This window comes from Misgurnus anguillicaudatus, chromosome 14 (genome assembly GCF_027580225.2).
Source record: "Misgurnus anguillicaudatus chromosome 14, ASM2758022v2, whole genome shotgun sequence".
NCBI classification, from domain to species: domain Eukaryota; kingdom Metazoa; phylum Chordata; class Actinopteri; order Cypriniformes; family Cobitidae; genus Misgurnus; species Misgurnus anguillicaudatus.
The window spans coordinates 14,494,296-14,512,256 of NC_073350.2; the positions used below are offsets into that span (position 1 = coordinate 14,494,296).

General features: G+C 37.6%; 1 protein-coding gene across 1 annotated transcript; it reads right to left on the reverse strand.

Moving 5' to 3' along the window:
• Window positions 1–7,430: 7,430 nt before the first annotated feature.
• Window positions 7,431–13,787, reverse strand: LOC129428103 (keratin, type I cytoskeletal 19). Its single transcript, XM_055185003.2, has 12 exons — window positions 13,458–13,787; window positions 12,728–12,856; window positions 12,383–12,465; window positions 11,898–12,054; window positions 11,638–11,799; window positions 11,132–11,257; window positions 10,641–10,861; window positions 8,812–8,907; window positions 8,476–8,549; window positions 8,353–8,397; window positions 8,218–8,274; window positions 7,431–8,084 (listed from the first exon to the last, which is right to left on the reverse strand). The coding sequence occupies exons 1-12, from the start codon at window positions 13,680–13,682 to the stop codon at window positions 7,978–7,980; spliced, it is 1,482 nt and encodes a 493-aa protein (XP_055040978.2). The 5' UTR covers window positions 13,683–13,787; the 3' UTR covers window positions 7,431–7,977.
• Between the last annotated feature and the right edge of the window lie 4,174 nt (window positions 13,788–17,961).

Below are 17,961 nucleotides of genomic sequence, written 5' to 3' on the forward strand. Positions count from 1 at the left end.
CAGGAGTTGGGCGTTTAGCCACATCCACCACTTTCTCATATCTTGATTTATGTGGTTCATGGCGATCATGTGAGTGCCTCAAAATATCAAATAATAAACATCACAATTCAAGTACAAACAGCATGAATTAAGTGATTGGTACAGATAATACAAATATACAAATAGACATCACAATTCACAGGGGCACAAGGCACCTGCACCACTTGGGTGATGAATTGAATGATGAAATATTAATTTGTTTCCTACCTGTACCAGGTCTCTATAGGCGAGAAAGGTAAAGAGAACGAGCCGGAAGTTTAATGCGCCTTTTATAGCGCGTGACGTTCCGCTTCCGGGGTCATGGGCATGACTTTGTTTACATAAGGTCTCGAGAGAAGGCGGAACGAAGGTTATCATCCTATTGGACCGTAGTGACGGTCAGAGTGAGGTCGAAACAGATCATATATCTCTGTTTCTCTAATAAAAACACATGAATTAATTATCATAGTTGTGAACTAATTCGCAGTTAGCGTTTTACACAAGTGTTTTTTTTTCTCTAATGCTTAATAAGGTTTAAGATGTTTCCTCCCCTACCTGTCCTGCACTGTCCTCAGCAGAGTGCTTTAAGGTTGACCGTTCTTTTCCTAAGCTCACCACACTGTGTGGAACTGCGCTTTACAGCTTGAGCGCTGGCGTTCTATGTGGTCATGGATTCCATATTAGGTCATAAGGAATCGCGTCTATAAAAAAATAAAAATATCGTGTCTGTGTCACGTGACGCCGGTGAAGGTTTAGACAGAAACAGACAAAACGCATGTCTAGCTAATTAAAATGTATATAAAGACAATTTTTTCTCAAGTAATCAGAAAGCAACTAAAATATATACAATATGTAAATATTTTAGTAGGCTATTTTTGTGAAATTCCTCATTTACCTCCCCATGGCTTTATGTTTATGTTTACTGTTCATTGTGTTGTTGTGTTATTTTGACTGTCTTTGGTCTTATTCATTATAATAAAAAAATGCTTGCATAAAACCCCCCGCATTTCTAGGATTACGACATTAACGCTAGATGTACAATAATGTGAGTACGGAATTTTAACCGTTAGATGTTTGAAAGACGAATTCACAAACTATATGTTTTAATTGTACTTCAAAAATCCTTGTATAAAATGTTAAAATAAATAATAAATATGTTCTTTTACCACTTTAAATTCTTACATTTTCTATAATTTAATTGATGTAAATGTAAAGCCTTTGCACATCACTCGTAAATCTGTATCTATTATTTGAGCACTAGAGGGCGCGCGTGCTTTTCTCTCTCTGATTGTGGTCACGTGGGTTGAAGCGGCAAGGACGCATGTGCTGTGAATGGCTTTTAATGTAAGTTGTTTTGGGTGTTTTATAATTTAATTTATTTATTTGATACACGTGGATGACTCTCTTTCTGTATGTGTATGTGTTGAAATGTTAACTGTTCGAGCCAGTGGTTTTTAACTCGTGTCTTTATGCTTTGATGTGTAGTAGCAGTAACAACATAAACAAGCGGCTGTCGTGGTCCGCACGTAACTTCCGGTAAACTCCGCTAATAATAAATAACCACAAAGTACTTTAAACGTAGTTTATTTATATAACAAGCAAAAGACAACAACACATAGCATTGTTATTTTCGACGAGGCATTTGATCAAGAGATCAGTTTAGCAACTAGTCAGACCATTAAAAAAACGAAACCGGAAGTAAAGTTCGGATCCAGACGTGTATCACGTGCGTCCGATGAAACCGTCTATGGCCCTGTCCCAAATGGCGCACTTCATGTGACTTTCGGTCTCGTGGCCTTAAATTGCGCGTGCTCGCTTAGTCCACGAGTCCGTAGGGTGTCCCATCTGTCATTTTTACGCTTTGAAGTGTGCTCATCAGCGCCTCCTTTGCCCCCTTGATGCGGTCTTCAGCGAAGCCCGCACTGCAGCAGGCTTCGCACACTTTACCAACCCAGAAGTCCTTGCGAAATAGCAATCAGACCAATCAGACGACGGAAGGGAGGAGCTCACACTGACGGGCAACTTCTCTACCTATTTCCAGTGTGACGCTCGAGTCTGTCCCAAAATACGACTCCGTAGCACACACGTGGACTCGCATTAAGGGTCCCTAAAGTCTGGACTACGTGATGTCATCAAAGTGTGGACTCTGAGGAGGACCACAAGTCCGGAGTGTGCCATTTGGGACAGGACCTTTACCTGTTTCCTCTAAGTAAGAAGGCTTTTAAAGGGGCCATGGCACAATACTTTTTTAAGTAAATCTTTGGTGTCCCCAGAGCACATATGTGAAGTTTTGGCTCAAAACACAGTATCAATAATTTATTATGAGAATGATATGAAACGCTCTTCTCTTCATGTGGTTTTCCTCCTCTCTTTCTCTTCCTCTCTCTCCAGGTCCTGACTGCTTCAGAGCTCTGAGAGCGGCCAAACAACAAAACATCTGGATGAAGAGGAAAACGGTGGTCTGGACTGTGAAAAGCCATATACGTACAGCCAGGGCATCTATAAGAAATATGACAAACATGCAGGCAAAACAGGATCCAAGACTGATGATCCAGACAATAGTGCAGCAGATGATTTATATCTAAGAGGTTTAAACTTCAGAAAGGTTACAGGATGAACCACTGCCAGGTAACGCTCAACAGAGTCCTGCACGGGTCCATTTTTGGAGACCCGTGTCCGTCCGTACCCGCAAAGTTAAGCACCAGATCCGACCCGTCACCCGTGATAATATCAAAATTAAATCCGCACCCGCCCGGACCCGTTAATATTTGGCCCGTTACCCGACCCTAACCCGCATAAATCACACACGCTAAAATCATTCCAATTAAAGTGCTTTATTTTTTATCTCGTACCTCTCTCAACATCACAACAGCGTCATGAATAGGCTAATGAAACAGGCTAAAGTGCGCTCTGTTTTGTGCCATTTAAGTAGCCTATCGGCACAAATGGAACCTGATAACTATACAGAAATAGACATATTAATAAAAAAACAAGAAAAAGAACAACCTACCTACACAACCCCTGCTGTGCTCCTAAGTCTCGTCTCGTCTCGAAATGCTTTCTAAGAGAAGACGTTCAGCTTCCGGCTATCAACAGCAAAACTTTATGCCAGAGTCCTGCAACGCTCGCTCCGACTAGGCTACGAGAAGAATCAACAAACTGGTCGCGCACTGTTGTAGTGGTGGTGACATGATGGGTCAAATGTCTTATGTTCCGCGTGTAATTAAGCCGGCGGTCAGCGTTTTTTCCGCGCTCGGCGCTGAGCGTCGAGAGTTGAAAGAGATTAAAGTTTGGGTGAAATGCTCCGCTCGTCAATGTCAGTTGTCAGTTGTCACACGGCCGTCCAATCACAGTGGAGGAAGGGCGGGACAAGTCTCACAACAACCAACCGGCTCACAGCTTAAGTATCACAGCTAAAAAGCGCTTGGCTGAAAAAACAGCCGTGTTTCAAAGTTTGGTGTGCACATCCTTAGACATACAAATTTTGCACATATTTTCATTTGCACTACTACCCCCCGCGCGGAGTTAATTATCTGCCCGCGGCCCCGCCCGTGAATTTTAGGAATGTCACAATCCACCCGTTGGAGACACTTTTATGCGGGTACAAATCAGACACTCAAACAGAGGACGACACTTAAAAACCACATGGCCAGTATGTCCAAGAAACATTTTAGGCAGATAAGAATCTCACAAACAGAGAAATTGAAGGTCAAAAATTCAAATGTCATTCCACTTTCAGTTTCTGTAATGATGAGCCAAATAACACAGATGTGTGTGGTCAAGTCCAAGCAAGTCTTAAATACTGCAAAATACGCATTCTAACAGGTTTTATCGTAGTTTTGTCCAACTCCATTGACTTGTATTATATGTGCTGTGAGGTACGGTATTACTCCGCACCGGGAACTTTGTTTCTATTCTTGCAATTGGCAATGGCGGATCATCGCCACCAACTGGGCTGGAGTGTCTATTATTCAAGCTCTCATCGGAAGAATGTACGGGTGTGAGGCATTTGGAAAAATAGGTCCACATGTTAACAACGAATGCTAAAACATCTGTTGGAAAGCATGTTTTGCAGTTATTTTTGTGTGAGCATATCAGTGAACACCCCTGACCACTCGGTGAGTTTCACGTCTTTGTAAACGAAAGTTTAATGCATTTTAGGAAGGATTGTTCCAGTGCACCTATAAGAACATGTCTACTGTACAGTAGAAAAACAGCAGGCTATATGCACTCTAAAAAAACAAACGGTGCTATATAGCACCAAAACAATTGCTTTGGATCGTAACGATAGAAGAACCATTTTAGTGCCATATAGCACCGGTGAAGAACCAGTGAAGCACCAGTGAAGCACCAGTGAAGCACCAGTGTAGAACCATATAGGGGCCATATAGCACCACATATGGTTCTGCATGGCACTATATGGTTCTGCACGGGTGCTTCGCTGGTGCTTCGCTGGTTCTTCACCGGTGCTGTATGGCACTAGAGGTGGTTCTTCTGTCGTTGCGATCCAGGGCAACTGTTTTGGTGCTGTATAGCACCGTTTGTTTTTTAGAGTGTGCTGTATACATCCTTCATAAATACATATATTAGACATAATTTACTCACTTATGTCTTCCGAGATGTTTTCTTTCTTTATCTGAACACAACTGAAGATTTATTATAAAATATCAGTCATTTAATATTTTAAGCTTGTTTAGCTTGAAATTAAGACAGATACATAAATTGATAACTTGTAATATGTTGATAACACACACATGTGTATTTACCATGTTGACCCATATAAGAAGATAAAATGACGGCATTTTGAAAATAAAATTATTTGTTTCCATTCAGATGAAGGAAGGAAGTCATATACAGTACATCTGGGATCATGAGGGTGAGTAAATTATGTGAATGTAATTTTTGTGAGCTTTCCTTAACTTTAATAACATGCCTAGGTGTTATACTGCTGTATGGGCACAGTATGGCCACTAGATGTCCCACTACATCCATTATGTGAACTGTTAAACCAAACAGGTGCACACACTTATAGACCAGGGGCCTCATGTATAAAACTTTGCATAGATTCCATCCTTAAAGGACAAGTTCGGTATTTTACACTTAAAGCCCTGTTTTCAGATTGTTTATGATGAAATAAACTGAAATTTCGACATGCGGCTGCCCCGAGAATTTTCGGGTGTTTGTGTTTCACCTCCCACAAAATTGTTTGTTCATTCAACATAATTGAATTAAGGAATTAAGTTCATTCAAGCAATAAAGTCTAGTTAAACCAATTGTCAGTTTCTTTATAATACTAATTAGCATAAGCACGCGTAAGCATGCTAATGATACATTGGATGAACATGTGAGAAGAGATTGATCTTCAAACAGGCATTAACACAGTTAAAGAAGTATGTACGTCACATCCACAACTTAACCACAAGTGCCACTCTTCTGCACGATGGTAACCAAACAATTCGTAAAAATATAAAACAAACTCTTCTAAATCAATAAGATAAACCAACATTAAACACTATAAAGTCTTTCTCTTTACCTAAAAATGCATAAAATAACACTTAATTAAAAAATTTACTTTCCAAAGGCAGTTGCAAGCAAAGCATTCTGGGAAATACAGATTCACGGCCCAGTAAGTAATAGCAACAAAAATCATTAATGTGCTCCCAATATAAAATGATTAAGTTCATGTATTTTTTTTATTTAAGCAGATTGAACATTATAAAAATAGGTTGAGACAAAAAAATAATAAAAAATTGTGAAACTTGTTTCATTTAAGTAAATTAGACAAGCTGCAAAAATATAGGATATAACATTTTTGTTTATCCTGTCAAATGTGTGTTTTTCAATATTTTGCCATGGTAAAACAAATTCATAACAGGGCTCCAGACTGCCCCCAAATGGTCTCATTTTGACCCCAAAATTTGATGGTGTGCGACTGAATTTTACATCCTGTCGCACGTGTGCGACCAGTAAATTTGACCTTTTTTTTACGCGTTAAACATGAAAGGGACACGTCAATGAATCCGGAATCTGTGGCAGGCCAATGAGTGTGACAAGGATAGGGAATGGGCACTGTAAGTGGCTAATGTGTGTAGGGGAATATAGTTTTAATTATACCATACGTTTTAATAAAAAATGTCAGTGTAGCTTCTATGTTGCATCTTCAAAAGTGCCCAATAAAACGTGACACTGAATTTTAAACAGCACATTGTAATTTTTGCATCTATCATCAAAGTATTTATTAGTAATAAAGTGAAAAGTAGTATGGTGTGTCCCCTTAAATTTTCTGGTTGCGCCACTAAAATTTTCGGTTGGGGGTCACTCTGCTCCTAGTGAAAAAAGTTAGTCTGGAGCCCTGTATAAGATGACACAAATGAAGTTCTTAATAACAAAATTTTTTTTTTGTTTTGTGTACCTTTTTCAAAAAAACTTGTCACTGTATATAACCACATCAAAATAAAATTTCATGAAGGAGAAACTTGACAATCACACTACAGTTCTTACCTATAAATAACATATAGGTCAGTGGCATGACATTTTGTATCCAGCGGCATTATTTTCATTAAAAATATTAATTCATGACGTGTCACTTCATTCTATAAAACTTTTATAGTTTGAACACTTTTTTATTATTTTTTAATAATAAATATTAGTTCATGTTTTTGTTAAAAATTTTGTTTAAATCATTGAAAATTAAAATACTGTGACATTATGTTTATGTTCAAAACCTCTCCTACAAATCACATTTCACAAATATCAGTTGTTGTGATGTTGAAATAATTAAAAGTCTTCTGTCTTACAATTTCGATGTTTTGAAATGTCAGGGTGGTACAACCAAAAAGAAGTTAACAAGTATTAAGAGTAAACATGATATCACAAAATCCAGTGAACTTTATGGTGTTTATGGCTGAAAGAAAAGTTTGTAGATTTGTAGAAAACGTTTAGAAAAAAGCCATTTTAATGTAATAGGAGGGCTGGTACACTTTCTGTGTCAGGTACAACCAATGCAAAACTAGAAAAATGCTATTTTATCAAACACATTTGAATTGTATTTATGAATTTTAAATCATAGTCAAAATCTTATACCAGCCTGCAAGTAGATGTCGGTTAAATGTAAGTCAAAGAGTGCAACTATGAATGCCCAGAAGAAACAAAAAACATTAAGTCTAATTATTTTAATAACATGATACTTTAGCTAATAATTTTAGTTTTAATGAAAACAAGCTAAGGTTGTCAATATCTGTTATTGTACTTTTTTAAATTATTGTTCTTACATTTAGAGAGTCCTCAAATGTTTTATGGTAAATTTGTTTTACGCTTTTTTTGGTATTTTAAATGTCCAGCACCACATCAAATAAACAATCAACACAGGGAGCGCATAAACTTGTCTGGCAAATAAAAAATGAAATCTTGAATAAGATTTTTGAATAAATGTTTATTCAGAAAATATGCATTACATTCATTTTTAAAAGATAAAAAAGTTTTAGGAGCTTGTTTTATCATTGACCCATACAACATCAAATTAGTGTATCAGAAATATTTTAATAACTTTTTGTCTTGAGTGTCTCTAGATTCTACATAGTGTCTTCTCTTGATTTAGTGTCCATCAGACAAACTTTAGGAGAAAAAAATGTAAAAATGGTGGAAAATGTTGTTTCTCTGACTTGTGCATCCTAAGTTCAGCAAAAACTTGTGTCAAATTTTGAACTGTTGGTGGCACTAGAGGGTATGAGTAATCTAGTGTGGTGGTAACTATTTAGACAGCCCTCTATCTATGTGCCTAATTTCATAACTTTCCTTAATTGCAGAAGAAGAAAAAATTATGATTTCAATAGGAAGGAAAACTAACCAATTACATGTTTATTATATGCTATTAACTGACACAGAATTAGTTCAGCTTTATTTTTCGTCCTTTAACATTGGTGACTGTAGTTTTAAACAAGATTACATTTGATGATCTTGTTAGTTGATGTCCTCGACGTTCTCGTCTACAACAGTCCTAACAATTTTACCATCTATCTCCTCCTCTATAATGGTTTTGACTCGGCGCTGAATCTGAGGATTATGTACTGCAAGGGTTTAACAAACATATGTATTAATGTTTCCATTCATTTATACTCTGTAGTTTTGGATAGAAGATGATAAATTGGCTGAATTAAAATTAATTAAAATTAAGGGAAGAATGACTTTTACTTCACTCACCTTCCACTTTCTTTATCTCTTCCTTTTTCTCTTCCTTTACCTCTATTGTTTTGGTCACTGTTTAAAACATGAAAAATACAAAGTGTTAGGTGATTTTAAAGGATTAAAGGGAAGAATGACTTTTACTTCACTCACCTTCCACTTTCTTGATCTCTTCCTTTTTCACTTTTGTTTTGTTCGCTGTTTCAAACATGAAAGATACAGACGTGTTAGATAAATTAAAGGATTAAAGGTAAGATAAATTTTCACTTTATTCACCTTCTTCATCTATTGTTTTGTTCACTGATTTTGTCTCTGTTGCAATCTTGGTGGAGTCAGCGGTATTGACGGTCCTTCACAACAAAAACAAACTCACATTACGGATTTATCAACTGGCATTTACACTAAATTAATATTTTATTTAAAACTGTAATTTTTAACCCATGCCCTTCAAAACCTGTAAGCAGGTTGTATTAATGTGGAACACAGTTGGGGAATTAAAATCTAGGGTGGGCAGTTTTTTTGTAATGCCTAAAAAATAAGAGAGGATGATCCAACCGTCCTTCACATATCTCTCTCCATAGACGTGAATGCGCACAGTCAGTCTGCACTCACACTTTAGAAGAAGAAGAAGAAGAAGAATTGGAAGCAGCTGATGATCTTGAAAACCCATTCGCCATAGATGTGGATCCTCCTGTTTTTCCCCTACCCCTTTGAAAACATAACATCATTTTTATTTTACACTGCTGTGAGCGTCAACGTAATTCGTAACGATACGTAAACAACAAAACGTGTAAGCGAAATAGTAGGCTATATAACAAAACTCAAACTATGTAAACCTGTCCAAAAGAAAATCTGCAACCTTGGCGTCATTTTTCAGACCCTTTGAGTCTCTGTGTCGCTCACTTTTGTAGCTAATGTGACTTTAGGGTAATGCTGCTTTTATGCTGCGTTTACACCAACCGCGCTTCAGGCGTCAAAATCGCGTGTACATTGGCAGGTGCTCAATTTGCGCCATTCACACGAGCTAGACGCAAATGGTGCTTTTTGTGCATTTTGTGTTTGACGCGAATTTGCAGCTGACACCCAAGTTGAAAAATTTGAACTTTGGCGGATTTTTGCGCCGCGTTAACCAATCAGGAGCCTGCTTGCTGCTGTGGCGGCAGCCCCGCCCGGAGTCTCTCATTCAGCATGAAGGCTTGATATTGTCCGTGAGCAGTCACCTGGAGCTATACGACACAAGTTCTTATTTCTATAGAGACAGGAATAAAAAGGACCTCGCTTGGAAGAGTGTCAGTAAGGACATTGGGCAACCTGGTAAGTTGTAAATACACATTTCACCTTTGAGTCACGTGACGTTTATTGACCCGCGTCGTTTATTTTCCCCCTATAGTAAGGTGACCAAATACAAACCGGTAACTCTCTCGATAAATGCACATTAGCCATCCAGCAAACAGACAACCGCATAGCACTTGCCCCTCCCACAAGAAGCGGATTTTGCATCTGACGCGCGTCAAATGCTTGCTTTTTCCGCGCGTCTACTTCGCTCTTGACACACGAATGCATTCAAACTGTTCAAGTGGCAAACTAGGCGCGGTAGACACGATTTTGACGCCTTAAACACGGTTGGTGTAAACGCAGCATTAGGGGTTGGATTGATGTAAAAACAGAGCTCATCAAGCGAGATTTCACGAGATTATGGCCATAGCTGTATCCCTTCTAGCCACAACATTGGCAAACCAGAGACCTTCTTGACAACCAGCTTATTGGTGCATTACCGCCACCTTCTGGGTGTGGATCGGATTACAGGTTTTCAAACTAGTATCCCATTCCTTCTCTTCCTCACTAGTACACTAGTCCAGCATCCTAATTTTGCTAATACTATGCCCTAAAAGTATATACTGTTTTTGTTATAAAAGCGTCCATCAAAATTTGCTTTGTTTGCCTTTACATTATCCACCATAAATATTTAGCCAAATGCAATATTTAGACAAACAATTTATGGACTGCCACGTAAGATATAGATATGTTTGATCTATTAAACCCCATTATTGATTGCTATCAGAGAGACTTTCAAATAGCACAAAACATTTTTATAAATATGTTGTTTATGCCTACCCTAGCATACTATAGTGCTTTAAATCAGGGGTGTGCATTCCTGGTCCTGGAGGGCCACTGTCCTGCAAGTTTAGCTCCAACCCTAATCAAACACACATTTTTTTCATATGTCTGTGATTAGGGTTAGAGCTAAACTTTGCAGGACAGTGGCCCTCCGTGCCCACCCCTGATATAAATCATTAATTCATTTATTAACAGATAAATGGTTAATATAAGCTGTAATTGTGTAAATAAATAAAAACCGCATAAAGCTTTAGAACGAGAGTGAGTAAATAATGACGGCAATATCATTTTGGAGTAACTTTTGCCGTTTGTGTCCTACGTACGATTGTGTTTCTCCCTCCAGCAGCCTTCTGTACTCCGCGATTTCCATCTCCAGCCTCATCTTGAGGTTCAGCAGAAGATCATACTCGGAGGCCTGGACTTGTATGTCATGTGTAAGTACAGTTAGATTCCCCTCCATGTAGTCTATTTTCATTTGCAGCCCATTCAGCTGGTTTGAATAGCGTACGCCCACTTCAGACAGATTCTGCTCCAGCTGCTGATTCTGTGGGCAGTGAATACATGACATGGTTAATAAAAGAGAGATAATACATTAAAATATTCATAACAAATGTATATTTTTACATAAATATATATATATTTATTTGTAGATGAGACTATCAACATCTATCGCTATCTATCTGTACAAATGTATCTTTTGGGTCAAATCTAAACATTTTATATATTGAGTGTTATAATTCATATTATTGTAAATTTGACTTTAGATCCTATTGATCAGAGTAATGATATCAGAAGTGAACGAGCGGGATAATACCGATGAAATAAGTCCTTGTAATTCGAACTCAAGGCTTTGGATAATTTTCCTAAGATCAGTGAGTTCGGTCTGAGATGTCTTGATTTCAGTAACGCTGCTGGTCACCGCAGTCTCCAACTCTTTCACCTTTAAATATAAAACAGCAACACTCGATAAGCTATAAATTAAAAGGCATGTCCAGTCTGTCCAGTCAATATTTGTGAAAAGTCCTGTAATATAGTCTGTTAGTCTGTCTATACTGAACAAAAACCAATTCTGACTCATTCTGATAGACTGAATGCTAAAAACTTATCATACCAATCTTGACAGCAGATAGCTTCCAAAAATTGAATCTGTTGTTTTGAACCAAACATATAGACATTTGTTATCAGTTTTATTGTTCAAAGATTTCCTTGAAATGTCATAGATAATGAATTACATTCCTCTTGCTTAACAGCGTGCCTTTAGGACAAAGTAAATAAAAGTCGAGGCATGTTTTTCCTTTGAAAGACATGAACTTGTCCTACCTTGCTCTGGTACCATTTTTCAGACTGCTTGCGAGAATTCTCAATGAGGCTCTCGTATTGCGCCCTCATCTCCTGTAGGATCCCTTCAAGGTCTACGTGAGATGCGCAGTCCATCTCCACATTAACACCTCCGCTTTGCTGCTCTCGCGCCATAAGCAGATCCTGTCAGATAAAGAAGAGGGAAAAGCGATTGTGTGTTGAATGCATTGAAGCCACAGATGAATAGATGGAGAGAGGGATGAATGAAACGGTTGGGTGACCTGTTCGTGGTTGCTCTTGAGAAACTCCAGCTCCTCATTCAGCCCAGTGATCTGCATCTCCAGGTTTTCACTGGACAGTCTGATCTCCCCAAAAACATTTCGCATTTGAGCCATATCTGCTTCCAGTGTCAGACGGAAGTTCATCTCATTTTCATACCTGCAGAGCCATGATGTGATCATGTGAAAGAAGATCAAACGCAACAATGCAATTTTTAAATGTACAGTAATATTGATGAAATAACCAAAATGTTTGTAAATAACATCGCAAATTCGAGAAATATCATGTGCTTTCAAAAGTTTGAAAAGTGCATTGTCAGAAAAAAAGTTACAAAGTTGTCACTTGCACGGTACCTTTTAAAAAGGTCATACATGTGCCATTTTGGTGCCATGTGAACTTTTTGAAAAAGTACCGCCCCCGTAACAAATTTTGTACCTTTTTGAACCTTTTTTCTGAAAGTGTGTTTGTAAGCATGCACGTCACGCACTTAAACTTGAAATCGTCAGCTGCAAGCTTGGCGTTGTCCACACTTAGGATGATACTGGCATTCTGCACAGAAGCTCCTTGAATCTATCAGGACAAAATTTGCATATATAGTTAACAAGGAAATGTTCTGTTTACCTCATTATATTTTCAAAATTATACATGGCTGCCAGCTGCTCTCCACTCCTGAGCTCATCCATTGTGTAATAATGACATGCATACAAGGTTGAAAATGTACTCGGTACACTTCTGTGCTATTTAAAACACAGAATGCTGACAGCTTCACAGCAAGGCATTTCATTTATTTCAGGGGTGTGGCCTGGCTGATGGTGATTGACGGCAGGGTTACCTGTGTACGGAGATCTGAGATGATTTGAAAGTAATGACTGTAGTCTTTGCCCTGCATTGGGAGCTTGTTGTCATAAAATGCCTTAATTTGCATTTCCAGTTTTTGGTTGGCCTGCTCCAGAAAGCGCACCTAAAGCAAAAAAATAAAATAAAAGATAAATGGGTAGAAAAAAACAGAAATTTTTATCAGACAATTTGTGACCCTGCCTGTAAAACCCCAGCTAAAGTTTAGGTATACCAGTGATTAAAGGTTTGTTTATTTACTGCCTTATTAAACATTTTTATTTTTAAGTATTAAAGTTATTAATTATCCCTTTAAATAATTTATTAATCCAGGCAGAGACAACCAGTCTATTTTTTATAGCAATTTTGTACTGGAATTATACAAGTTTTATAATGATTAAGTCCAATGTAAAAATTCTCCAATACCAATGCAGCACTGTAAAAAATTGTTGGTTCAACTTAAAAACAGTAAATTGGTTGCCTTAAAATTGAGTTAATTAAACTTAAAAATATTAGTTGAATTAACTTAAAATATTAGGCAACCAGGTAATATTATTTGATTTTTTATTAATAATTAATTATGCTATTTCTAAGATACTTTTCTCTAATTATGATTTTTATTTTACTGTATTAGTAATTAAAAATACAATTTTTAATAAGACTTTCTCTAAGAATTTTTTTTAAGTAGTAATTTTTATCACATTTATTTTTAATATAAAGTATGGTACCTGCTCCAGGTAAGATGCCAGTCGCTCATTGAGATTCTGCATATCCTGCTTCTCATTTCCACACACTCCGACTTCACAAGCACCCATCGCAGATTTGGAGTTGAAGGAATCATATCCAAAACTTGAACTCCCCATTGCGTTCATGGCCCTAGAGGAACTCATCCGGGTGTTTGATCCGAATGATACCCGTGAGCTCAAACTCCTACTGCTGTAAGCGGCTGACATGGTTAATCGGCGTGAGAAGATACCCGTGTACTTGCAAGTAAAGATGTTTCAGTTCAAAGCTGTCATCTAAACGAATTCATGCCGGACGTTGTCTTATATAGGCCTTAGCAATGGGTAAAAAAAATCATTTGTCACATCCCACATACTGTAAGATTGTAAAAACCACTAAGTACATGGAATGTGATCACAGACCTGTCTGTTCCCATGTGCAAACCTATTGACTCCAAAAACCTGTCTGACACGCACCTCTGCCAAACCCCCGTAAAATGATTAGCAGCTCTGAAAATGATTACACCTAAAACTATTTTATTATTGGATTAACTTATATTGTTTGCATTAATCCAGCAAACACAGACCCTGATTAACTTGTGTGGATAAACTTGTGTACGGATTAACCAGTTCTTGTAATGAATATAGCAAAAGATGCTGGAATGGCGTGAGGAGTAAAGAAAGAAAGAAAGAAGAAAAAAACACGGGCCCTAATGATACAATTACTTTAATGTTTTGATTTGTTTTTATTTATAATATGGGACACTCTAATATTTGAGTTCTGACAACCAATACTATTTTACCAGAGAAAAACAATTATATAAGCTAGCAATGATCTATTTTATCATTTTTGTAAAACCTGACACCCTTGGTTTATACACCTTTATAAAACCATATTTATCGTTTTTACTGCAATAAAAACACTGGTAATCAAAACACCAAAAAAAAGAAAACATTGTCATTACACTCATGTGAAATAACTTCAGGGCAAGACTTAATTAAAAACTAATCTTTTTTTTTCGAAATTCCTCATCTTTTTTAAAAAAATTCAGCATTTTCCAGATTCTGTGTATGTAAATGTTTGATCGCAAATATATTTCTATTTGGAATGATGGTTATACAATGTACTACATGTTCTTTTGATCAAAAACATGATGTCTTCATGTCATACTTTAGAGCTGTAGTTCCAACCACACAAGTTTGCGAATGTTTGTTGGTTTCTGGTAACACCCGAATCATTGTAACTGTCAGAACTTGCAATCATAATTGCTTTTGGGAAACACATCCCTGATTGGCTTTTCAGCTTATTATTTGTCTATAAACTCTTATTTTAATAAAAGATAATATATGTTATACTTTTTAATTGTGTATATAGCTGATATGTTGTTTATTTTAAGTTATGTATTTAAAGACTACACTCTAAAAACAAACGGTGCTATATAGCACCAAAAGTGGTTCTTTGCTCGTAATCATAGAAGAACTGTTTTTAGTGCCATATAGCACCGGTAAAGCACCTGTGTAGAACCATAAAGGGGCCATATAGCACCACATATGGTTCTACATAGCACTATATGGTTCTACACGGGTGCTTCACAGGTGCCTCACCGGTGCTATATGGCACTAAAAACGTTTTTTTTTTGTGCTATATAGCACCGTTTGTTTTTAGAGTGTATACACAGTTCACAGTTCTAGATCCTCCAGTTTCCCATTTTGAATGAAAAAATCCAGACTACTGCTGGTATGTGAGAGTTATTTACTCTTACGTAGGTGCAAATGTATACTACATGCATACTAGTTGGCCATTGTAATTAGTCTTCTTTGCAGTGTCTTCAACTTTTGACGCAGACAGAGGTGACGTGGCACAATATTTTCACTAGTTGTTTGATGTCAGTTTGGTGTTTTACAACTGTACCCACCTCCATCTCTCAGTGGCCTTTAACTAACAGATAGCAGCTAAGAAAGCAGGGAATGTTTTCATCCATCACCTGCACTTTCAGCATTGGTGCTCCACAGGGCTGTGTATTCTGTCCGCTAATCTTCTCCCTTCAGTATAAATATACTTCAATGTCTTCATTACTTTAATACTATCTGGAGCAGACAAATAATAGTAACTTATTCTACACTCCTTAACCCTACCCCTGACAGTCTACTAAAACTCAATAGGCCCTATCTTCCACCCAGCGCAATTGACTTTGTCAGTGACGCATGTATCATTTCGTATTTTGCACCGGCGCACAGCGGGTTTTTCCCTCCACAGACGCACGTCGGCAAACTAGGGAATGAACCTGCGCTCCCTGGGCGGTTCAGCGCAAAAAAGGAGGCGTGCTCCGGCGCAAACCATCCCTGATGCTATTTTGCAGTTTCAAAAAACAATTGCACCACTGACCAGAAAAAAAACTAGTCTAAAGTCAGTGGCACGTTGCGCGTCTTCATTATGCTATTTTAAGGGCGCATGCTTGACCATAATGTATAGCATGCACAACGCGCACACACTTTGCTAATCTAATCTAAACAGATGCAACAGTAATTTTTGCAAATCATAAATTGTTACAATAAAAAATATTAATACATGAGATAAGGAAAATCATAGTGGTGAGCATTGTGGTGATAGTTTTTATTTATTTTGTGTGGCTGCGTTAAAAAATTCTCATGCAAATAACAATTAAAATATTTTCATAAGTTTATTGTGTGGCTGTATTACGTTTATTTTATGTAAATAATTATTAAAATGTTTTCATAAGAAACATTAATGTATGTGAACTTGATTTGTAAGTGTACTTTGGGGTTGGACTGCTTGCGTTTCTTGGCTTTCAGTGGTGAGGGTGGACGCAGCAATGTCCTCTGCTGGCGTCAGGTCATGTGTAGAGGCAGATCCACCTCCCGTTACACGGCGTGCCCAATTTATGTTGGCAAGCTTGGGATTCCCCCGTCTCCTGACATCATTGTAGCGCTTGCGGCGCAACGTCCTGGGGATGCCAGCTGATGAGACAATTGTGGCTATTTCCTCCCACGGCTGTTTAACCGACGCTGATTTGGGCGGGTTTCTCCTATCCCCATACAAGACAACTTCTCTGTCTTTGACTGTTCTTACAAGAACGTGGGTCTCCTCGGCTCTGAACCGCTCCTGGCGTGCACCTGGTAAATCCGTCATAATAATAGCAACCCGCCATGGAACTTGCGCACTTGCGTTTAAAGGCAATGTTGCATGACGTTCTGATTGGTTTATTTGACGTTACGCCCAAACCACACCTATGAATAATGAACCTACTTCAGACCAACCCCTTATTGATTTGCGCATGGCGCAAGAGTTATTTCTCCCGCCGGGAAAATAGCGACAGCGCCCAAGATCGCGCTTGCGTTTCAGATCGTTAAAATAGGGCACTAAGAGTTTGTTGACATGTGCAGCGTTACTTATAGTCAACAAGGGATATCACATTAAAGTGTGACTTCATTTGTCTTCCAATACTTGGTCAGGCTTGGTAAAGCTACAGATTACAACAATAGCCATCAACAGGTTTCAAATGTGATTTACACTAGTCAACACATGAAATGGATCAAAACAGTTGATCTCCTAAAACAAGAATTGGTATTGTTCAAAACACAAAGCCAACTTTTATGAAATGTTTTGATCCACTTCAAATGTACTTGAATAAGATTTCTTAAGAAAAGCTTAAGTAAACATCTGATTGGGAATTTACTTTTATGTTCTTCAATCATCTCAAACTCCTTCTGCCAAAGTGGAATGGCCCATAAATGAAATCAGGACCATTTCCTTGACATAAACACAGTTTGTCTGACAACACAATTGAAGTTGTTAAAAGTTTTACTTTAAAAAAAGCTCACATGTATCGTCTTTCCTTACATTTCCTAAACAGCTAATCGTTTTTGATCTGGAGCTAAATACAAACTTACAGGAGATAATGATTTGAAAGAGACGGTTGCTTAAAAGGCTTTATGTAATACTTTTTAATTCAATCTGTTCTGACATGACATTAAAGTAAATCAAGTGAGAGCTTGTTGTTAATGGTTATTGTTGACATCTGCAGCTTTACCAAGGTTGAGCAAGTTTCATGTTTGTCATGTCATGTTATGCTGTGGTGATTACACAAATTAACAGATAGCCTAAGGAAGCCTGTCAGCTATTGCAAAATTATATTAAAAAAATATGATGTATTATTTGATATTCTCTGATTAAGTTTAATGTTAAATATCTAATTTTATTGGTTGTATTTTAAATAAATAAAAATCATAAAAGTTATTTTAATGGAAGCTGGAAGCCGACCAATGTAAACAATATCAGTTCACAGAAAATAGTTAGCATGTTTTAAAAGCTGCAGGGCTACGTGATTGACAGGTTTATATGAATACGTTGAATGGTAATGAATAGATGTTAAGGTGTTGGCTATAGCCGCTTGAGGGCCTACGGTACTTTCATCTCCGTGATGTTGCAAAAGGGGTTCGCTGTATAGGAATGCAGGTCTAGAAGAGTTAAGAGAAATGTTTCTTTTAA

What these genes read in the sequence shown, in the direction of transcription:
- LOC129428103 (XM_055185003.2), bottom strand. Translation starts at nt 13,682, where the DNA reads ATGTCAGCCGCTTACAGCAGTAGGAGTTTGAGCTCACGGGTATCATTC. An exon ending in CTGGAGGGAGAAACACAATC is followed by an intron (nt 8,908 to 10,640) that starts GTACGTAGGACA and finishes ATGTTTTCAAAG; the next exon opens with GGGTAGGGGAAAAACAGGAG. An exon ending in CAAAACAATAGATGAAGAAG is followed by an intron (nt 8,398 to 8,475) that starts GTGAATAAAGTG and finishes TGTTTGAAACAG; the next exon opens with CGAACAAAACAAAAGTGAAA.